The sequence below is a fragment of the Hemitrygon akajei genome, chromosome 8, assembly GCF_048418815.1.
Source record: "Hemitrygon akajei chromosome 8, sHemAka1.3, whole genome shotgun sequence".
Lineage (NCBI taxonomy): Eukaryota > Metazoa > Chordata > Chondrichthyes > Myliobatiformes > Dasyatidae > Hemitrygon > Hemitrygon akajei.
In genome coordinates this window covers 97,908,147-97,932,285 of record NC_133131.1, presented here as the reverse complement: position 1 = coordinate 97,932,285, position 24,139 = coordinate 97,908,147, and the positions used below count along the sequence as shown (strand labels likewise).

The following is a 24,139-nucleotide window of genomic DNA, read 5'->3' as shown; positions in this document are numbered from 1 at the left end:
CAGAGAGTATCATGTAAAGAATGAAATCTGTGGTTGCAGAAGTTTGTAGAATTATTCACCAGGACACTTAGATATTGCATTGTGTTTACCTGTGGTACTTGAATTTCTGTCAAAATCCATCAAGCAGAGGGGCAAAATATTCTCAGCTTGCTTATCTCTGCAGTTGTGCACAGCACTGTTATCTTAGCAATTAATGTGCAACTCAGACTTGTTGTCTTCCTTTCTTTTCCCATTATCTTCAGTCACAGAATTCCAATTGGGAATCCTGTTGATTGCTGTATTGTTTCTGTGGAACACAAAACAAGACTTTTAATGTATGGACTTAAAATAATCCGAGCTTTCTAATTTTAAAAAGATAGTTCCCTTGCGTTCTGAACAACTCCAGACAATGGTTTGACTCTCATATACTATTCTTTTGTTATGAGAAGGATTTAGTTTGACTGTCCTTCCACTCATTATACTTCCTCAAAGGGCTCTTAATTCTTCCATCTCTCTTGTACTTGTCCTGACTCTGCCCCATTCACACTAGTTAATTGCTTTAGCAGTCTTTCTACCATAATTAATGGATTCCTCAAATATATTGCTTCAATTGATCAACAGCTTTCAACCTGTCTCTCTGCCATTTCTGAAACCTTCAGTATTGCATGGCTAAATATTATTCTTTCCTGTGGCATCCTATGAGGTCATTTCATTCCACCAGAACTTTGTTTGTTCCTTTAATAAAATTAACCTCCTTATCCTACACTTCACCTTCTCATGGGACCATCCTGTGCAAATGTAGAAGATGCAATGCTGCCCTTTTACATCCTTTCTCCACACTCTCCAGAACCCTTAACATTTAAAGTGAGATCGCTGTTTCTTTAACCTTTAATAAGGTAACCTTCTTACCCTGGAGAAAACAAATGCTCTATGTGAAGAGCATTGCAAAACACCACCTTTCCTTTTCCTTCCACACGACCCCTACTTTGCTTTTCAAATGAAGTTCAGTGGAAAATCGATGAAAGGAACCTTTGGTTGACCAGGCATGTTGGTTCTTCCTGAGACCCGACATTGAATTGAACAATTTAACATAATGACTCTGGTGCTCTCAATTATACCTCTTCTTGAGATATTTTTTGATTCTTTCCTTGCCCAATTCTCCCTCTTTGCCTTCTGCTATCATCCATTTTGTCGCTTACATTCAATTCAGTCACTGGCTTTCTTGTTCTGTCATAGTCATAGAGATGTAAAGCTGACAAATGGGGCCGTTGCTCTGTTATATCAATGCAGATCTTTTTGCTTATCTACACTAATCCTATCTGCCTGCATTTGGACCATATCCTTCTATGCCTTGCCTATCTGCCTAAATGTCTCTTCAAAACAGTTAGTTCTTTATAAACGCAAGAAAGTTTGCAGATGCTGGAAATCCAAAGCAATGCACCCACCTTGCTGGAGGAACTCAATAGGTCAGGCAGCTTCTATGGAAATGAATAGATAGCCAGCGTTACGGGCTGAGACCCTTCTTCAGGGCTGAGTTTTTTAGTTCTTTTCCCATTTCTCCCTGTCCTTGTGTTGCTTTATCTTTAACTTTTTCTGGTGTTGAATGTGAAATGTTATCTCTTGTCACAGATATTGCCAGACTTAACTCTGTAGTCTTCAGCATGTACTTTATTTTAATTTAGATTACCAGTCTTTGCAGTACTTTACTTGGGCCCTTAGCTCCCAGTGGAGCATAGGCCATCAATGACCCCTCATCTCCATCATTCAAAGTCGATGGTATGGTTGGAGTTCATCAACGCTTCTGCAATCCATTGTATCCACTGTACAGGTGATTGGCCATTACAGCTTCACCAGAGCCCTGTTGACCACCTGACCCGTTTCCCCCTCTCATGACAGGGCCATTGGGTTGAACTTCGAGAGGTAGCATTTGCACTCTTCCATGCTGTTGTTTCCTTAGTGTTGCACTTTAAATCTAAATAAATACTCTTTACTATCAAAAATGTTATTGCTTCTGTTTGCAATAGTTAAGACACTTACAAATAATATTTATCAAATCTGTCAATTTCCCATACGCTTTGGTTCTTTTTTTCAAATTTAATATCATCACAGCTTACGAGACAAGTCTGAATCCTACATGTAGCTTGGGCTCTTATCTGTTGGAACTCTGTAGGAGGGGTTCCCAACCTGAGGTCAACAGACCCCCTTGCTTAATGGTATTGGTCCATGAAAAAGGTTGAGAACTCCTGTTCTGGAGGCAGTGGAAGGAAGTAAACAATCCAATAGAAATGGAAAAGACTTCAAAAGATGACAGAAATGAAAAGCAAAACAAACATAAAAATATCCAATGTGAAGTAAAAGAAGATTGAAAACTATAAATGCAAGACCAGAGTGGGTTGATTTTGTAGATCTGCCTTGATTGGTACCCTTATTGTGAGGCTTTGAAATGCCCAAATTGAATAAATTGAAAATCATAAAATGAGTGGTTTTTGTCTAGTAGTCTGTACAAGTATGTTCATTTATTGTCAGTGAAGATCAAAGTTTGATTTTAAAAGTTCTCAATGATGTGGATTTGTAGAGGTATAAACAGGGCCTGCACGAGTACAGAAAAGGTTGAGTAATTTATTAGCACAGAATGCCCATGGGCGAGTGAAAAGGCTGCTGGATATCTACTCAGTGCTTATACCTATAATGCATCATGGAATTGGAGAGCCCAGGAATGGCTTTTGGCTTACCACATCCATGCTACCTTTCCCTCACTCTAATCCCATACATAGCTGGCCAGCATCTGCACTGGACTTCCAGCTGGCTCCTTGCACACTTTCCATCCATGCCGGGTTGAGCATTGAGTTAGTAACTCAGTCTTGTGAGAAACAAATGCTAAAGAAACAGCACAGTTGCTGCCTGATGTGCCACAAGATGCGGAGAGGAACAAAAATCCCATACACCTGCATCCGTTTCCTTCTTCGTTCTGCCTAGTTAAGCCTCTCTGTAAAAGACTCTTAACCTAGTAATAGTATCTGATTCCACCATCTCCTTTTGCACCATGTTCTAGATGTCAACCTCGTACCCATTGGATCCCCTTTAGAAATCCCTGCCTGCACTCTACCTCCTTATTTTTGATACCTGTACCATAAGAAAATGATTTTGACAGTCTAGCACATCTTTGCCTCTCAAACTTTTATATACTTCTATCAAGTCACTGTCTTAGTCTCCTTTGATGCAGGAAAAAAAATGTTCAACTCATCCAATGTCTTCCCATAACCAAACCTTTCCTTCCAAGCAATATCCTTTGCATTCACTTCAACATTGTAAAAAGATACTTAACCAATAAAAAGGGAAATAAAGGAGGACAGAAATGTTAATATCTTTAGCTTAAACTAAAAATTGTTTTTAAAATGAAATACAGATCTGAATTAGCAATAATAATCTGAACAGATTAGTATTAAAATGGAGAAATTAATAGCAAAATAAATGAAAAATAAAACAATTTTAGTAAACTTAAAAAGCAGTTAAACTGCAGAACTAAAATGTGATCAGTTGAGGAAAGCAGCATCAAGGCAGAAGGACAATGTTAATTCTAATATTCAGAGAAGTCAAACAAGAAGGAATTTAGACAAAAAATCACAAAGAAATTTTCTTAGTGGCCATCACTGAAACCTAGCTACTGTGTATATTGAGTATGGATGGAAAAGTAATTATGTTGCCTAAAAAGATTGGGCAATTAGAGAAGGAAGGAGCAACAATGTTAATGAAGACTTTATCACACGTTTAGCAAAAGGCATATCAGTTAAAGTACGCAGATTAAAAGAACTCTCTCTAGATAAATTGCAAATCCTTTGTGCAAATCCATTCATAATTGGCCTGGTAGCTGTGGGAAAGAATCTGAATACATAAGCACAAGGATTAGAAAAGCATGTTGCGAAAACAGAATTGTAACAATAACAAAGATTAATTTTCACATTAAGTGAAACAGCTCAAGTCCCAAAGGCAACAACCCTCTTAACAATATTCAAGATATTTTTCCAAAACTGTCTGTAGTTGGATCATGCGCATGGTATTTAGATCCAGTGAGAAGAAATGAGCCTGAATCCAAAAGCAGGGGAGCACCAAGATCACTGTGATTGTAACATGATGATTTTTAATGTTTAAAATGGGAAAGAGGCCAAGATTGAAACCAATTTTCCATCCATCAGCAAGATATCCTTTGGAAGAATGAGGGAAGAAATGTCTACAGTAAACTAAGCAAAACTACCAATGGGTCAAATTGCACATTGAATAGTGGGAAGTGTTCAAAGTAGAATTTGTTGAAATATGAGACTTGTACATATCCTGATCCTCTTAGGAGTGAAGAAAGATAGATCAGACTATTTTCCAAAAATAATGAAAAGCTAGGATCAAAATGCGAAGTTTAATGAAAAAACTATTTGACAATGAGGATCAAGGATCAGCCTTATTTGCCATATACATTTCAAGATTCAAAGATCATACCTCATACATTGTAAATACATTTACATGTATTAAGAATTTTCTGTGGTGTGTTGGCATGACATACAACAAGAAGCAACACTCAACAATGATAAAGAATAAAGAATTATATAAAAAATAAAAATGACATTGAGGTACAGATATGAAGTAAGATTTGCAGAAATACCAGTATGTACTTACAATGTAAACAGCAATATAAAAAATGGTTTGAAGTATTTACTTTATGAGAATGGGGTAGTGAGTGCAGTGAATGAGTTGGGGTAGGATAGCTACAATAGTTGATTGGTTTAACTGTTTTGGGGAAGAAATTTTTAAGTTGGCACAAAGTTTTTGTCTTAGTAGCCCTATAGTGCTTTCCAGAAATGATTTTTTGGAAAAGTCAATTTGCAAGATGCCTGCAATAATTTTTCCTGACCACTTCTCTTTGCCGGACACATATAAGTCCTGTATTAATGGTAGACTACAGCCAATGACCTATTCTGCTGACCTGACAGTTCACTGCAGTTTTTTCGATATATTGTGAGAGGATACTGCATCAAACCAGACAGTAATTGCTCTTGCGAGCATGCTCTCTAAGATGGCAGTATAAAATTGCACCACTATGTTCTGAGGAAGATGGAATTTTGCCAACTGGCACAAGAAGTATTTTCTCTGTCAAGTCTTTCTGTTAATGAAGTAGATGTGGTTCTACAGATGAGGATCTGACAAATAATGATGCCCAAGAACATGAATGTTGAAACGGTGCTAATTGTAGAGTTGTTGATGATGAGTGGATGGAGAGGAGACGCATTGTTCCTGAAATCAATGTGTTTTTCCATGGTTATGAGGGCATTCAGCTCCAAGTTGTTGTGATTTCATCAGAAAACCAGCTTGTTTGCTTCCTGGTGGTATTTGGTTTCATCACTTCTGGTGATTAGTCCTATAACAATGGTGTTATCCACAAACTTCATCAGTTTAACTAGTTGATCAACGGAGATGCCGTCATTGGTGTAGAGAGAAAATAGAACATCCCTGTGTACATCAGTGCTGATTGATTGTCAGGATATGGAGATTCTTTGCCTGGCCTCACATACTGCCTCTTGTCAGAGAGTAACTTTGTGGTCCATCTGTAGATCAGACATGGAACATCAGGTTTGGATAGAGTCTCTTGCAGAGCTCAGGGATGATGATCATTGAAATCAATGAAGAGAATCCTGACACCTGTACCATGGAGTCAATTTGTCATAGTATTAAGTCAAGAGCAATGCTAACTGCATCATCAACAAGGTCTGTGGCTCTTTAGGTAAGCGGCAGTGGATCTAGAAATATTTAAGTTATAAATTCGAGAAATGACACGACTATCCTTTCAAAAGTCTTCACTATGACTGACATGAGTACAACAGGCCTGTTGCCACTGAGTCCAGTGTTCTTTAATTTATTTTTTTGGCGACTAGATTAGTAACATATTTCTTGAAATGTGCCAGAACAGTGAATAGTTTAAGAGGCTGATTGAAAATGTCTGTGAATAGTACATAAAGAAGCATTAGAACATTAACGTGTATCACAGGGGAGCTGAAAACAAGGGGTGGAAGTAATATTGCAGCTGTTTATGGCTCCAGTTGGAGCCCATTTCATTCGTGTGCATCATACCAGATGATGGCCTTGAGGGTTAACTTGAAAATTAATCATGATAATGTATTGTCTTGTTAATCATTAAATTAGAGAACGTGAAAGAGTAATCAAGTACCATTGCATGTGATGACTGAAGTAATTGATAGGATAGTCAAAAACATATTATTTCCTCTAGTGATGGAGTGAGGAACAGTTCGCCATCAACATGAAATTCAATCTATTCCTTTTAGAAACACTCACACACAAAAGTGAAATCCTCACTCAAAAAAATGTTTTTAAGAATGGACATTGAAAATTCCAAATATGAATTTGATGGGGCAGTAGATTTTCCAGATCGCAGTGGTCAAAGGAGTTCACCCATAATTTAACTAAAAGCTAAAATTTTCCTGAGGGTCTAAATCACCTATATCTTTTTTTGTTTCTGTGTTTTAAGGAAGACAAGATTTTGATATGAAGCAGATTATATCTAAATGTAAAACTAACGGATGTCAATTGTGTCAAGTTTTCACATTTCTCACAACAGGAACAAAGACCGATGGTCTCCTTAACTGACAAAAGGTATTTCCTCTGGTGCCATCGTATCACAGCCCTTTTAGTGTGCCTCTGTTTCTCTTTCTCTCAGATGAGGAAAAAAAAGTCTTCCTCGGGCATAATTCCAAAGCTCCAGTACATTGTTACTATAGTACATGGTAGAAAGGCTTAAATAATACAACCCTTGGAAGAGATAATCTTTGTTATTGAATCAGGGCCAATAGACAGATTTAAATGCATATCGGAGTTCATGACATGGCAAACGTTGTGCTTTTTTTAAAAAGGGACTGCAGTGAGGAACTGCAGTTTCTCAGAGTGCCCAAGAACTTGTATGTGAATCTGAAATATTAACTGCTACTCATGCTGAAGGAAGGAGCTTTCAGTTTGGCTTGAAAGGCACATTGATCTATCGGCCAATTTTTCAATAAACCAATTGGCAATTGATTGGTTAGCTGAAGAACTGTGGCAGAGCTATTTAATCTTTGTGGAATGAGCTCATTTTTCCTGATTCAACACAACTTTCAGCACTGAAGGACAACTGCCTCAGGGGTTTATGTTAAAATCTTGATGTTGCTACAGTGCCTGATTAGAGTATCCCACTTAGTACATTGTATTCCAAGAATCTATGTCATTAATGGGCAAATAGCTAACAATTAATCTTCCTGATTGCATTGAAGAATGCCTAGGGAGGCACAGAAATAAATTGTTCAGTAATACAGAGTTAAGTAACTGTTTTCACTAAGAATTATGAGAGACAGTTCTCAAAATCATTGACACGTTAAGTTCTTTCAAGTTCTCAGAGTGACCGTATTTTATTATTGAAGTGTGCTATCATTTTTCCGGACTTTTCACCATTCTTTTCCCATTGATGTCCGAAAAATGCTTTGTTTAAATGATAATATACTTGTATTTTCTTTATCACTTGATGTGAATGGAATTAGTGTCATTAAGCATCATGCATTGAGAAGTACACTATTACACTTGAATTTGGTTCAACCCACCGATCTCCCCACTGCTGTTTGTTGCTGTGTGAAGAACAGGTGAAAATCCCAGCCTGCCGATGGTGCTTCCTCAGCTACAAACTTCCACTGTTTCCTGTGGAGAGATTGCCTGTGTGGGATTGGGATGTGCGGTCTGGGTAACTGATGCAGCTCCTCAGCAGTGGGATGTGGGGCCCAGAGTGCACCCTGACTGAAGAGGTGAGTGTAGGGCACAGCTAGGGGCTAAAGGCTCTTTCATCAGCTCATGCTGGGTGCGATGGTGATTGCTATCATCCCCTCTTTGTTGGCCTGCATAGCTCTTCTCACCCAAGGGACTTTACTAATGGCGCTCCCTGTGACACCAGTTCCTAACAGTGGTGTGCACTCACGGTGCTGCGCAAAACTTCCCCGCCTTCCCTCCATCCCAGAACCAGCCTCACAGGTGGTCTCTCCACATCAAACTCTAACAATTCATTACCGTGGGAATGCCAGACACAGTCAGTAGTTTATACCAGGTTCTTGATGCAGCAGTGGACCACAATGAAGAGAGCTGGGCTTCACGCCAGCTTCCTGACATCTCTGGCACACAGGGCCTGAGTGGGTGTTGTTTTTTTTTTAAAGTGTACATGAATACCACCTGCTACTATTTAGATTGAAGGACCAAGAGAGCAGTGTGAATCAGCACTCTGTTGAGTAGAGCTAAGCAAGGAGCTTGCAGACAATGAAAAAATCAGAACAGATTTTTATTCCCTGAAAAGTTTCCGTTAAATGTCTGAGGTTTGGGAAGGAACCATTCAATTGGCGGACGTTGCTCAATATAGCTAGTATTCTTTGTCAAGATTGAAGAGCACAATAAAGCCATGAGAGATGGATCCCAGACCTGATTTATATCACTATCAACACTGAGTGACACTTACCAGTGATAAAATGTACATCTTCCTAAAGATCCAATTGATTTTTCTGAAGACATTTCTTGAAGTGCTTCTTCCAGGGAACATTTGGATGTTTCAGGGAATTCATTTTTATCCCAAGGGCATTATGAACACAACAAAAACAGAGGAAAGGAGCAAGTTCAAGTTCTCATAAGAAGAAAAAGCCCCCCCCGACTTGAAGCACTTTTCACATTATTGGCTCTGATTCACAAATATTTGATCAGTAAGTTGAATAACTAACCTGTCCAATCCTACTGTCTCTGTAACGCTAGGGCTTTTAGAAAGCACTTTAATTTTTCAACAATTAGCCATCAGTCCCTTCTGAGAGCTCTTATCAGAATGCAGATGTATGTTCATTCACTGTTAATTCTTTAGTTCATAAATTTGAAGTAACTGTCCAAATTTCAGACATGCATGACTAAGCCAATATAGCACAGTTAGGTAATTGGCACTATTAAATTGATGCATACATTTTCTTAATTTTATATTTGCATCAGCTCTTCATTATATTTTGACTAATAGGTGTGTAGCCCACTAATAGAGTTCACTGAATTCCTTCAGGAATGGATATTGCCTATTCTCAGCAGGTCTAAGCTTTATGTGACTGCATTCCCACGACAGATTAGTTGCCCCTTAATTTATGGAAAGCCGCTCAGTTTGGGGACAAATAGGAATAGCAATGTATGTTCTTCTTGCCAGTGAAGCCCACATCTCTTGAATTAATCGATAGGATTTCAGAACAAAAATGAGCTAGTCTGTAGTGCACTTCATAATTGGTTCTTTTTTAACATTCAGTATCAAATACGACTTGTGAAGAATAGTCACATCAAAATATTAAGGTTTCTTCTGATGCCCCATCAGAACTTTGTAAGAGACAGCAATTCAATAAAAAAAACAATTTGCTGCTGTTTCTCCAGCAAAAAGTTAGGCGACTTGGTGACCTCAAGAGGAAACCTTCCCCCCAAAGTATTTTATAGAGACATGAAGGGAGAAAATGAATGGAAAAAGGAAGGAATTACAAATGAAATCTCATCGTGCAGAGCTGTGGCATATTGAAGCACCTCCCCAATGGAGTGGTAGGGTACAGAATTCATGTCATGCTTCAGTAAATTGACTTGATGGCCTGAGTAGTCTTGTTTCTTTTTGAGCTTTCTTTCTTCTTTTTTATGAAGAAAACACAAAGGTATTCAAACAGATTTTTCTAAAAATCAAAGAACTCAAAAGTAATTGTTTTAAGTACACATTTCGAAAATCAAAATGCATCGGTATAGTTTGATAATTTCAGTGAATTGAATTTTCTCTTTTGTTGGTCAGTACCATATACTGATGTTAGCCATTTATGGAATCTAAGTTTCTAAGACTATGGCTTCTAGTAGTAATATCTGTACAATGGGAAGATGTCTCCTTTTGAAATATTGACAATATCTTCAAATTTCTTTCAGCTTTCCTTTGCTGCAACTACACCAGTCCTAGCTGATAAAAAGAAGTACCCCTATTTCTTCCGAACAGTTCCGTCAGATAATGCAGTCAATCCTGCGGTCGTCAAGTTCCTCAAATATTTTCATTGGCGTAGGGTAGGAACCTTGACCCAGGATGTACAACGTTTTTCTGAGGTATGACTTCTTGCATTTTTTAATACAGAAAGATAAGTATATGTTGGACAACTCACCATCAGTGTCAATAGTGCTGATAGATTTATTATTGCCAGTGGAAGATTCTTTGCCCCACCTTTGTTCCCAGTATTCAGAGCAATCTCAAAGTTTTGCAAGAAGAACACGTGCCCCTTTATATACTGCAGTTGTCTATGTATTAGTTGTTTGCCATTCTGATGTTATATTGTAACTTGATTTCTGAGGAGATACATGCATAGAAATCACTGAAATTAATAGCTACTGTAAACCACTAGCAAATGAAGATGAACCACAGATTCTTCAACAGATGTTAATCCTCTCAAAGGAGTACATGCAAATGAGCAATAATCATCTGCATGGCATTTTTTCATTGTGACACTGACAGTGTGTGCCAACAAACTACCTGAGCGTGAAGGACATTGCACATTTAATACTTGGAGACTTTTGTTCAAGAACACTCGCAACTCAAGGTGCAGTCCATTTCTGGTGGCTCTGTTAGATTGAGAAAGCAAACAGTTTGAAGATATACAATAAGAATTTACTAATATCCAGCTCTAATTGTATTAATGAACCACACAGACACATGAATTTTAGTCTGCTGAGCTTATTTTCCCTGTAATGTTTGTACACAGCTGTAGCACAACAAATCTCTGCTCCAAATTTCTAACAGCTATTTCGATTCAATTTACTTTTAATGATCATGAAAAGATCACATTGAGATAGCAGAAGGATACACACAGGGCACACCACAGGATACCTGTGCTTTGATTACAACAGCTTAGCACTGGCAGAGGAACTCAGAAGATGCGTTATTTCTTGGTCTGTGAATTAGCTGAATTTTAGCTGAATAAATCTTGAATAAATCAGTAAAATAATTATGATGTATGCTTCTGGCAAGTGCCTATGTTTGATATTGAGATGCATTGATATGAATTAAAATTATAAACCATTTTTGAAAGAGTAAAAAGAACTTGAGCAGAAAGAAACATAATAATTCAATAAGTGTAAATTAAATCAACTCATGAGTTAGAAAATGCTGGTATTGTGAAAGTGTGTGGTATAGATAGCTGGTGTTTGAAGCACAACCTGCACTTGCCCATTGAACCAGCTTGCAGTCACACTTCCTCTTACAGCTATGAGCTTCCCATACACTATGGGCTTTGTTCCATAGTTATCCTGTAAGCAGAGGCCACTTGTCACCTCCTGAAGCTATTTATCTAGCATTATCCTGACATTGACCGGCAGAAAGAGCTGATAAACAGATGTTTAGAATTGACAGAAATTGATGTAAATACATTTTAGAAATTAAAATGTTAGTAAGCATAGCAAAACTAAAACAAAGGTTTATCTAAAATTCATTAAGACAGGTAAATATTGGACTATAAAAAAGCTGATTAGCATCAAATTCCTAAAAAATCAACCACAATTTTCAGACTCATTTTCAAAGCCTTCAAATTTCCCGGACAATGATCACCCGGGCTCAAGTTTTGGCCCTGATGATGTGGTGTATAATTTATTTCCTTTGAAGATCCTGATTCAAGTGCACAGATCAGCAAAGACCAGTTATCCAAGCAGCATATGATAAGGCTCACTATTTCTGCTAGCACAATCATAGTTTTTTGATTGTATTAAGATATGAATGCAAAAATCAAAGTTGCAAAAATGGCCAAATAGATCAAACTAGCTATATGTTATGACCAAAGCCCAAAGGTATTATCATCATATTCATTGCTATCCAGGATATTACAAGAACCTATACAATTCCCATTATTTGAGCTGTCATTGGATTATCTAGTACTTTGTGCTACAGCCTAATTTTCTGAAGATAAAATGCCAGAATTACATCAGAGGTTAAAATATTAAACTAAAACAGAATTGAAAAACCTGTCTGCTGTAAACCTCCCACTATATAAACCTGTTTATCCTCATTTGAATTGTTGTTGGCCTGCATATTCAATTATGTTTCTGTAGGTTGTAAAATGGATCTTTTTTAGTCATTCACAGGATACAGGCATCATTGGCAAAGTTCAATTTCATTGCCAACCCCAATCACTCTGATTTAAGTGGCTCACTGGGTCATTTCAACAATTCACATTTAGTCAATTACATTATTGTCTGCAGTCTTATGTTGGTGAGATCGAACAAGGAATCAGACTACCTTCCCTCAAGGGCATAAGTGAACTATCTGAGATTCTATGATAATGCAGTAGTTTCATAATTATTATTATTGAGAGTGGTTACTTGTCCTCAGGTGCTGAATTGATTTACACACTAGAATTACTTAATTCTGAACTCACCTGATGGCATGATGGGTTTCAAATGTTGTATCCATTTTGGTCACCCTGTTATAAAAGACACGGTTAAACTGGAAAGAGTGAGTTAAAGATTTACAAGGATGTTGTCATGGTGATGGTTTGGAAAGGCTAGGTCCTTATTCCTTGGAATGCAGGAGAATAAAGGGCATCCATATACAAGTGTTTAAGATTATGAGAATCATAGATAAAGAAGATGGTAATAATCTTTGCCCCAGGGTAGGGCCTCCAAACTAAGGAACATAGGGTTTTGATGAGAAGGGGAAGATTTTAAAGGTGAATGTTTAGAATGAGCTTCCAGAGGAAGTGAAGGAACAAACAATCAGCTAGAGGAATTCTGCAGGACATACAGCATGTGCAGAAGGAAAGAAATTGTCAATATTTTGGGTCAACACCCTACATTAGGACTGAGAGCGGAGAGGTGAGATGGTCAATACGGAGAGAAGGGGAGTGGCAAGAAAGGGTTCTGAGGGAATTGGTGGGCTGAGGAGGGGTGTAAAGTAATGCCAAGTTGGGAGGAGGGTGGACGTGGAGTTAGAAGACAATGACAGGTGAATGATAGTTGGAGGTAGATAGAGAGAAGAAAAAGAGAGAAAAACACAATGGCTGAAGCAAGTGGAGTGGGAAGTGCTAAGCAGGAACATAAGGCTCCTCCAGTTCTGGATTCAGATAAGTAAAAGGAAACAGATTAGGAACTATTAGGGAAGAGGTAAATAACTTGGAACCAAATGGGGGTAAATTGGTTAAATAATAGGACAACGGCAGATGCAATCTCAATGGCTCTTCACACAGCTTTAGACCACCTGGACAACTCAAACATCCATGTCAGGATGCTGTTCATCGACTATAGCTCAGCATTTAATACCACCATTCCCACAATCCTGATTGAGAAGTTACAAAACCTGGGCCTCTGTACCTCCCTGTGCAATTGGATCCTCCACTTCCTAACTGGAAGACCACAATCTGTGTGGATTGGTGATAACATATCCTCTTCGCTCACGATCAACACTAGTGCATCTCAGGCAGGGCTGTGTGCTTAACCCACAGCTTTACTCTCTCTGTACTCATGAATGTGTGGCTAGGCATACCATCTACAAACTTGCTGATGATAGAACCATTGTTGGTAGAATCTCAGATGGTGCCGAGAGGGCATACAGGAGTGAGATATGCCAACTAGTGAATGGTGTCACAGCAACAACCTGGCACTCAACATTAGTAAGACAAAAGAGCTGATTGTGGACTTCTGGAAGGGTAAGACAAAGGAACAGCGACTGTACTTCATTAGAAGTTTGAAGAGATTTGGCATGTCAACAAATACACTCAAAAACTTCTATAGATGTACCGTGGAGAGCATTCTGACAGGCTGCATCACTGTCCGATATGGGGGGGAGGGTACTGCACAGGACTGAAAGAAGCTGCAGAGGGTTGTAAATTTAGTTGGCTCCATCTTGGATACTAGCCTACAAAGTACCCAGGACATCTTCAAGGAACAGTGTCTCAGAAAGGCAGTGTCCATTATTAAGGATGTCCAGTACCCAGGACATGCCCTTTTCTCACTGTTACCATCAGGTAGGAGGTACAGAAGCCTGAAGGCACACACTCAGTGATTCAGAAACCTCTTCTTCCCCTCTGCCATCCGATTCCTAAATGGACATTGAACTCTTGCACACTACCTCACTTTTTAATATATATTATTTCTGTTTTTTATGCACAATTTTAATCTATTCAATATATATATACTGTAAAAGATTTACTTATTTATTATTATTTAATTTTATTTTTTATCTTCTTTATTATGTAATGCATTGAACTGCTGCTGCTAAGTTAACAAATTTAACGTCACATGCCGGTGATAATAAACCCGAATCTGATTCTGAATTGGGTGGATGGAGCAAGAAAGAGGAAGGAGATTGTAGAGGTGGCAGCAGAGGGGTTGGAGGTAAGGAGAGGAGGAGAGGAGAGGAGAGGACAAGTCTGATTATTCATGGAAGTATCCAGATATAAACATTAGCATCTAACAACATATATTACATACTTGGACCGAGCTACAACTAAATTCAATTGCACATTCAAGGATGTTAGAATGATAAAGGGGTGTTAGGTTAGTGGAATATTATGGTGTGGTAAAAGCTCAGCTATGTTTGCGTTGAACAACCGGACACGTAAAATGGGCAACTGTCTAGATACTGACTGGAATCAAAGGGCATGAGCAAGATCTTCAATGAATATTTATTATCAGTACTCACTAGAGAGGAGGATGTGGAGGATGGAGAGGGGAATGCTAACATTCTCCAACATTTCGGTGTTAGGAAGAAGGTGTTGGATCTGGTTATATTGATTCAGAGGTTTTCTGAAATTCAAGAAAGAGGCATAAAATTTAGCTTTGAGAAAATACAAAACCAGCTGCACTACAATGACTAGGAAAAGTCAGTGAACAATTACAATTAACAATTATTGTTGTATAAAATTACAACTAAGCAAAGGCAAGTTAGACTACAAGGAAAAATACTAGAAAAACAACAAATGTACACCCTCTTCCAGCATAGGGAGTGCAAGAAATAGTGTTGTAGATTTGGGTGGATAAATCCCCAGGACCTGATGGGATCTATTCAATGATGTTAAGGGAAGCAAAGGAGAAAATTACTGGAGCTCTGATGGAAACTTTAGCACTTTCATTAATCGATCATGAGATACTGGAATACAGGAGGTTAACTAATGTTGTCCCCTGTTCAAAAGGAGCAGTAGAAGTAAGATTGGAAAGTGTAGGCTGGTGAACCTTTTGTCAGTGGTAGGGAAATTGTTGGAGAAGATTTTGTGGAAGAGGATCTATGTTTACTTGGAAAGATAGGCACTGATTAGGAGGAGTCTGCATGGTTTTGTGCAGGGAGATCATGTCTCAAATCTGATTGAGTTTCGTTGAGGTGGTAATGAAAAATAATAAGAGCAAGGCAGATAATGTTGTTCTACTGGACTTTGAGAAGGCTTTTGACAAATTCCTGGAAGGTAAGGTGGTCTGGAATGTTAAGGCACAAAGGATATAAGGCATATTGGAAGATTGAGTCTGAAATTGGCTTGGTAACGAAAGGCAGAGGATGGTAATGGTGGATGAGTGCTTTATTGACCAGAAATCTGTAACAAGGGTATATTGCAGGGATTGGGTCTAGAACATTTGCTGTTTATAATATACATAAATAACCTGGAAGAGAATGTAGGTGATCTGATTGGTAAGTTTGTTGATGATCTGAAAGTTGTAGATGCTGAAGAAGTTCATCTCAGGATACAGTGGGACATACATCTGCTGGAGGTTTGCATAGAGCAGTGGCAGATGAAATGTAATTCAGAGAAATGTGAGAGAGTGCACATTGGAATTGAAATTCTCGTAGGGCATATCAAGTGAATGGTAAAGACCTTAGCTACACTGATAGACAGTGGGAACTTTGGGTACAAGACATAGCACCTTGAAAATGATAGCACAGGTGGATAGAGCAGTGAAGAAGGCATTTGATATGCTTGGTCTCAAAGGCCAAGGCCTTGAGTATAAGATTTGAGAGGTCACATTGTAATGGTGCAAAAGGTAGTTAGGGTCCATGGAGTATTGTATACATTTCGGATCGCCATGCTAAAGGAAGAATGTGGTAGCAATACGATTTACTAGGATATTGTCTGAAATGGAAGGCTATAGTTATGAAGAGAGGTTGAATAGGCTGTGTTTGTACCCACTGGAGATTAGAAGACTGAGGGTTCACCTTTTCAGTTTTATAAAATCATGAGGGTCATAAATATGATAGTCAATAATTTTCCCTGGGCATGTGAGGATCAAGCTAAAGGGTACAGGCTTAAAGTGAGAGGGAAATAATTTTAAGGAGGTCTGAGGGATATGCGTTTCACCCAGCCTAGTACTTATCAGAGGAGGTATAGAGGCAGATACAATTATCATGTTTAAAAAAGTATTTGTACAGATATTTTGATAGGAAATTTGTGGAACTGTACTGGTCTAATGAAGGCAAATGTGATTAGTGCAGATAGGTATCAGTCACTAAAGATGATGTGGACTGTAAGGGTCTAATTTTGTATTGTATAATTCTATGATCCAGTCCAACATTTATTTATTACTTCTAATGTTCAGACCTATATTTTCTTCTAAATTAATTGCATCATATCAAATTAACTGGACTGTTATATCTGTTTATGGGACCACTTGTTGTACAGATTAACTGTCATCTTTGTCTACATTCTAATGATGATTTTATCTCAATATAAACAAAATACTATCACTAAACTTGTGACAACACAATGTACATAGAAGAAATAGTTTTTTTTTCACCTTCATGCTTGAAGTCCATTTCCAATCATCTTATTCTGCCAATGTCAGGCTGCTTTCAATTATTGTAAACCAATACTTTATTTAATTAATCCTACAACTGTTATTATATCTTTATTAAATTAGTTTCATAATTTGAAACATAAAATCTTTACTTCACTTTGATACTTTGCAATTAGGTGACCCAAAATCTTGTTAATTATTTTTATGTTTCGTCTTCATTTCTCTTTGCCATTGTGAATTTAATTTATTTGATGGCTAATGTAGATTAAAATATTTCACACAAAGTCCAGCTGTGAGGCTAGGCATAGCTATAAATTTGCTGAAGATACAACCATTGTTGGTAGAATCTCAGGTGGTGATGACAGGACGTATAGGAGTGAGATATGCCAACTAGTGGAGTGGTGCCACAGCAACAACCTGGTACTCAACATCAGTAAGATGAAAGAGCTGATTGTGGACTTCAGGAAGGTTAAGATGAAGGAACACATACCGGTCCTCATAGAGGGATCACAAGTTGAGAGAGTGAGCAGTTTCAGGTTCCTGGGTGTCAGGATCTCTGAGGATCTAGCCTAGTCCCAACAAATCGATATACTTATAAAGAAGGCAAGACAGTGACTGTACTTAATTAGGAGTTTGAAGAGATTTGGTATTTCAACAAATACACTCAAAAACTTCTATAGATGTATCATGGAGAGCATTCTGACAGGCTGCATCACTGTCTGGTATGGGGAGAGGGGAGGAGGCTACTGCACAAGACTGAAAGAAGCTGCTGAGGGTTGTAAGTTTAGTCGGCTCCATCTTAGGTACTAGCCCACAAAGTACCTAGGGCATTTTCAAGAAGCAGTGTCTCAGAAAGGCAGCATCCATTGTTAAGGACCTCCAGCACCCAGGGCATGTCCTTTTCTCATTTTTACCATCAGGTAGGAGGTACGGAAGCCTGAAGGCACACACTCAGTGATTCAGGAACAGCTTCTTCCCCTCTGCCATCCAATTCCTAAATGGACATTGAACCTGTGAACACGACCTCACTTTTTTAATATACAATTATTTCTGTTTTTTTACACGATTTTAATCTATTCAATATACGTATACTGATACTTATTTATTATTATTTTTTCTTCTTCTATATTATATATTGCATTGAACTGCTGCTGCTAAGTTAACAAATTTCACGACACATGCCAGTGATAATAAACTTGATTCTGATTTATCTTCAGAATAAACTTCATTTATTACAAGAGCTGTCAACAGGGGAGTCACCTACCCTTGAATGAATTCTCGCTGACTGGAAGTTTCTGGTGGCACCCTATTTGATGCTTTGCCCTCAACCACTCTGCAATCCCCACCCTATCTCTATCATACGTATTGAGTGAATATAAAGGAGAAGGCCTTGATTTACAGCAAGCCTGAATGGTCAGCTTGTTTTGGGAGCCCGATGTATTTCTGCTTTGATCAGTATTCTCCCTGGTGGTTATGGCATGGTTGTTATGTACATAAACATAGAACAATACAGCATAGTACAGGTAGTTTAGTTCGATACCCACATGCTCAGGATGTTGTGCTGAACTTCTGACCTACTCTAAGATTAATTTAACCCTTCCCACCTACATAGCCCTCCGTTTATCTATCATCCATGTTTCTTAATTGCTCCTAATGTATCTGCCTCCATCACCGCCCCTGGCAGGGCATTCCAAACACCTACCAGTATCTGTATAAAAAAAAACCTTACCTCTGACATCCCCCCCACTATCACCCCACTATCATCCAATCACCTTAAAATTACACCCTTTGTATTAGCAATTTCTACCTGGGGAAAGAGGATCTAGCTGTCTACTCTATCTATGTCTTTTATCATCTGTTTTCAAGTCACCTCTTATCCTCCTTTGCTACAGAGAGAAAAGCCCAGCTCGTTCAGCCTATGCTCATTAGATACACTCTCTAGTCCAGGCTGCATTCTGGTCAATCTCCTCAGCATTGTATGATGTAGTACCAAGCATTGGGTACTGGACCCCACACTTGTGGTTGAGGGCAGTCTGAACTGATTGCAGCCAGCTCCATGTAGCCTTCTCCTCTGCCTCCCTAATACAGTGCTCCACACCAAGTCACTTAATGTTCAAGAATATCGTAAATCAATATGCTGAGTTCAATAACTATTTCATATTTTTGTTTTCTAATTCTGTGTTGTTTTTTGGATTTTAATTTGTCCTGATCTTATTATGTGACAGGCTACCTTCCTGGTCGTATTCCATTGCTCTTTATTAGCATTACCTCCAGTAGACCATAAGACATAGGAGCAGAATTAGGCCATTCAGCCCATCAAGTCTGCTCTGCCGTTCCATTATGGCTGATCCCGGATCCCACTCAATACGCCTGCCTTCTGACCATATCCTTTAATGCCCTGACTAATCAGGAAGCTATCGATTTCCACCTTAAGTATACACATGAACTTGGCCTCCACTAAAGTCTTTGGCAGAGCATTCCACAGATTCACTACTCTCTGGCTAAAAAGAATTCCTCCTTACCTCTAATATTAAATTGCTCGTACAAAAGGAAGGAAAGTGCTTTATATTTTACTAAAAGGTCGCCCCTCAGTTTTGAGGCTGTGTCCTCTAGTTCCGGTTACCCCCACCATAGAAACATCCTCTCCACATCCACCTTATCTTGTCCTTTCAACATTCGGTAGGTTTTGATGAGATCCCTCACATTCTTTGAAATTCCAATGAGTAGAGGCCATTGTTTGTAACTCAGCTTTTCATTCCAAACTTCACTAATACTACAATTACCAAGTTCTCTATCACTTAATTACAACCAATTCCCAGGCAAAGTTGCACTTCAGTACACTTGCCCATACTTAGGGCACTTGTCCATTATCAATGCTTATGACTGAAAGGGAATTAATTTATAATTCTTACAGAACAGGAAACAACATCTGTAATTTTTACATTTGCAAATTAAGTTTGTAAATTTAATTTCCCAATCAATAATATAAACCCCATAACAGGGACAAATAAAAATCTATTGAGTTTCAGTAATTCAGTTAGAAAATAATGTGTTCCATATATATTGTAGAATACAATATTATGTTATGTTATTCAATGAGTATCTTTTGGTTTATGTTGAGCAAGTCTGCAAGTGGTTTACTGATATTACAATCAATATGATGTTATAATGCTTTTACTTAATTGGGAGATTTGCTAATTATTTAATAGTCAGCTATTTGAATGTGTTTTCAATCATTCCTAATTGAGTTACAGGACAGTTTTAAAAGAGAACCTACCACAGAGAAAATGCATCATATCTCTGTAAAAATTAATGACCTTGTCAACAGCTAACTAGTCTATGCAGGCAAATGTCTACATCTTCATCAAGCAAACCAGCAAGTTTACAAATAGTTTTTCCTACAGACAGGCAGTTAGGAGGAAAAAATTACCGTGTAGAAATCTGAATGTTGAGAAATCCTTATTTTAAATTGCTCATAAATAAGGAAGGAAAGACTGCTTTATGTTTCACAATTTGCATTACAGTAATTTGTGTGTGCATAGCGTTTAACTTGGCCTTCTTTACAAGATACACTCACATTACTGAAAAGCTGTAATGCTAAGATAATTATTTTATGTTACAGGAGAAGTCAGGTGGGGGTATAGAGAGTAAGAGAGGAGAGGAGTTCACAAAATTTGTGGATATTTTTTGCTGCTATTTTAATTCTTTCGGGAAAAAAGCAATTGTACAATAGACAGGGCATAAAGCTGAAAGATATACTCTACTTCCAAAGATCTAAATGGGAAATTACACCAAAGTCACTTTATTGCTGGGCTATGTAACTTCAGGACTTTTCCTACAACATACCATTGGACTGAAAACCTGCTATCCTGGTTTTCAGGATACTGAGTAATAGGAAAACAAGAGGGATTTTATCAGTCCATCAAAGATTATAGTTAAGCCGTTCAGCTCACCCAAATAAGGGATGGACACCACATGCGATTTGTTAGATTGCCAGGATGGTGAGCTCAGACAGAGCTGTTCCTATGCTGTACATGACACGTCTCAAAGAATCTGTACACTGTAGCTACCATTAATTAAAAAGTTCTGGTTTATTTGGGGAGTACTTAAATGGTAGTACAAACTTACAGAGCTGAGAGTACCATAATTTCCAGCAAACCCCTTTTAAGAGATTTTCTTAATATTTGCTTAGTATGAATGCCTTAATTGAAATCTTATGCCTGCTGCAGCCTCTATCTTCAACATCAAGACAGGATGAAAGTTACACTGTAGTCAGGGTCATATTGGCTATTTCTGCCTATACTTGAACACGTAATAGGTTGAAGCAACAAACAATCTGCTGGAGGACCTTAATGGTTCAAGCAGTATCTGTGGGTGGGAGGAAGGAATTGTCAACATTTCTGGTCAAGAATTTTCATCAGGCTTGCACCAGTTATGGGAGTGAGACAACAGCAGAACTAATACAGAGAATCAGAACAAAACAATTTTAAAGCCTAGTTTTAGGAGGGTTTGATAGCAGACACTGTTCCAACATGCACTAGTGACACACTATATCACAGTGCAAAAAAAAACCTCATTCATCGTAGAGATACTGGCGGATTGATGCATTGAGCCATTTGGGCAAAGCGGTTAGTGCAGCTCTGTTACAGCTTGGGGTTCAATGTCTGAGGCCTCTCGAAGGAGTCTCAGTACATCCTTGCCTTGGTTTTCTTCAGGTGTTCTGGTTTCCTCCCACAGTCCAAAGACGCAGTGTTTAGGTTAATTAATCATTGTAAATTGTCCCATGATTAGGCTAAGGTTAAATCGGGGTTGTCGGGAGTTGCTAGGTGGCACTGCTCAAAGTGCAGGAAGAGCCTATTCCACGCTGTCTCACTAGATAAACAAATACTGAAACTGAGATCAAAGGATTAATTACAATTGTGTGTTGAGAGTCTATACACTGTACCACAGTGAGTATTTACAAGTCATTATTGGTATCTATCTGCATCTGTTTGCAGTTAAAGTGTTCAAGTTGAAGGAAGAGTGATAAATCAAATTGCCAAAAATACACAGTCAGTTCAGCAATTGATTTGGATGGTATCAGCCTGTTCAAGCTCCAGTAAAGGAGAGAGCTACAACACGTCTACCCATGCTAGATAACCATCTATATTTAAGCTGTCAATCAGCATTGCAATCCATGTTTCATCCTGTCAGTATCTCTAAGATGAATGAAGTTTTTTTGCATTGTGATTTTAGATTACCAATCACTCAGACAATTGGAGGGCAACAATGATTGCTGTTTGAATGGAGCAGATTGACTATTTATTCTAAACGAATTGGCACTTCTCTGAGAAAAAGCCGACAAGCCAATTTGTTGTGCATTTACTATACAGTTAACATTAAGCCTCATGTCCTAAGCCATTAAAAACCAAAAAATAGTTGGTGTATAGGACCCCATTGATACCTAATTGCTTAAATTCAAATTATTAGCTCAGTGATTCCTGATAAAGAAGCAGACGTAAGGTTTTATTCCAATAATATTGGTCACTCTTATACCTTCTGATCTATTTGAAAATGTAAGTTATTTCATCGTTAAATCAGCATATGTTTATTCCAGTTAACTGTTCCCTGCCTGACTAGGTTTAAAATGATATCAGAAGAATTTGTTGATGATTATTGAAAAACAGTATATTGGAAAATATTTTAAATTCATACATTGACAGTGTATCTATGGTTAATTTCCCAATAAGAATGCCATCACCCCTGTAAAGTTGAAGTCCATACAGCTTTTCCTTGTTTTACATTTGTAGTAACTGTAACCTTCCAAAGTAAATTACTTTTAAGATGGAGAAGTTTAGTGAGCCTTAGAGTTCAAGTGAATGCTCAAGTGTTCAAAGTCAAAGTGACATTGTTGAATGTTTCCCACATCTTCTGAGAAAATGAATCATCTTTTTGGTAGTTACAAATGTGCTTCAATAATTTCTAAGTCCATCATTGTTCCAATTTTTCTTAAGCTTGAATAAAAAGTTTTGATATCAGCTACAGCTGGACTATAAATTATTGCAACCTCAATCCATCAGCACTTTCGGCCTTGTCTTCACACAATTTTTATCAATGTTTTCCTGGTGCCAAGCCAGTTTTTAATGCTTTGCCAGGTAGTTTTTTTCAGCCTGCATTTTACCATTGCTGGAGCTCATTACCTTTACTTCTATGTATTAGATTAGTTTTTCCTTGCAAATAAATTTCAGATTCCACTATGGACATTCTTTTGGCAATTCATCAACACAGGGATTGCTGGAATGCAAAATCCTTGGAGAGCTATTTGAAAACTGCATCAGACACATGAGTAATGTACCCAGAAAAATTAATAGAGCGAGGCTCACCTTGTTTTCATGGATGGGTCTCATTTTCATTCTGTAAATCTGTCACATCACGAAACCTGATATGACAGGTTGAAGATATGGCTAAAGATGGATTGGAGCATAATGTGCGGAAGGCTGGAGTTTTCAAAGATCAATGGGAATATCTGGGACGCACACACATAATTGCAGTAGTAGTGTAGAAGTGGAACAGCAGTATATGCCAGTTTAGGATGGTAGAGAAACCTCATGGGCAGAGAATTTTCTGCAGAGATTAGCCCTCTTATCTGGACACTTCCCATACAGCCCAAAGAATTGTTCCAAATCAAAAAGACATTGACATCTTTCCTTCTTGTGATCACCCCCCTGCCTCACATTTGCTTTCTTGCAAAATGTCCTTCCAGGATGTTGGTTGCCTAACAGATTGTATGGCTGTTTCACTTCATCAATAATCCACAATTTTAATTAGGTGAGAAATTAGATGAGAAAACAAGTCATGAGCTTAAATGTCAATTACAATGGGCTGGCACCTGACAGAAGCAGAGTGACTTTGAGCCAGCACATTGATACCCAATTTTTACCCCATTAACTGCATAGCAATGTATTTGGAATAAACATATAGCCTATGGCAAAAGAGTAGAAGAAAGAAGTTTTCATGTGTCACATAGGTGATTAATCTAACAGTACATAGAGTATCTTTTCAGGTTCTCTAAATTTTAAGGATTCCAAATATATTGAAAAATATGCTCTTACAAAATAAACAAGAGAAAATCTGCAGATGCTGGAAATCCAAGCAACAGACATAAAATTCTGGGAGAACTCAGCAGGCCAGGCAGCATCAATGGAAAGGCTAAACAGTTGATGTTTCAGGCCAAGACTCTTCACCAGTTCTGGTGAATGGGCTCGGCCCAAAACATCGACTGTTTACTCTTCTATTCTATTTGTTTAGTAGGCCTCACAAAATCATAGGGCAAACAAAATCATAAGTTAATTGCTTTTAAGTTAGCTACAAGCTT

At 38.1% G+C, this 24,139-nt stretch overlaps 1 protein-coding gene across 1 annotated transcript in view; it reads left to right on the top strand.

The window, feature by feature from the left end:
* Positions 1-24,139, top strand: part of gabbr2 (gamma-aminobutyric acid (GABA) B receptor, 2) — a 977,227-nt gene that overhangs the window by 578,541 nt on the left and 374,547 nt on the right. The window contains exon 3 of the mRNA XM_073054235.1: positions 9,961-10,131. Coding sequence (XP_072910336.1) covers positions 9,961-10,131 — 171 coding nt within the window. The remainder of the gene's footprint in view (positions 1-9,960; positions 10,132-24,139) is intronic.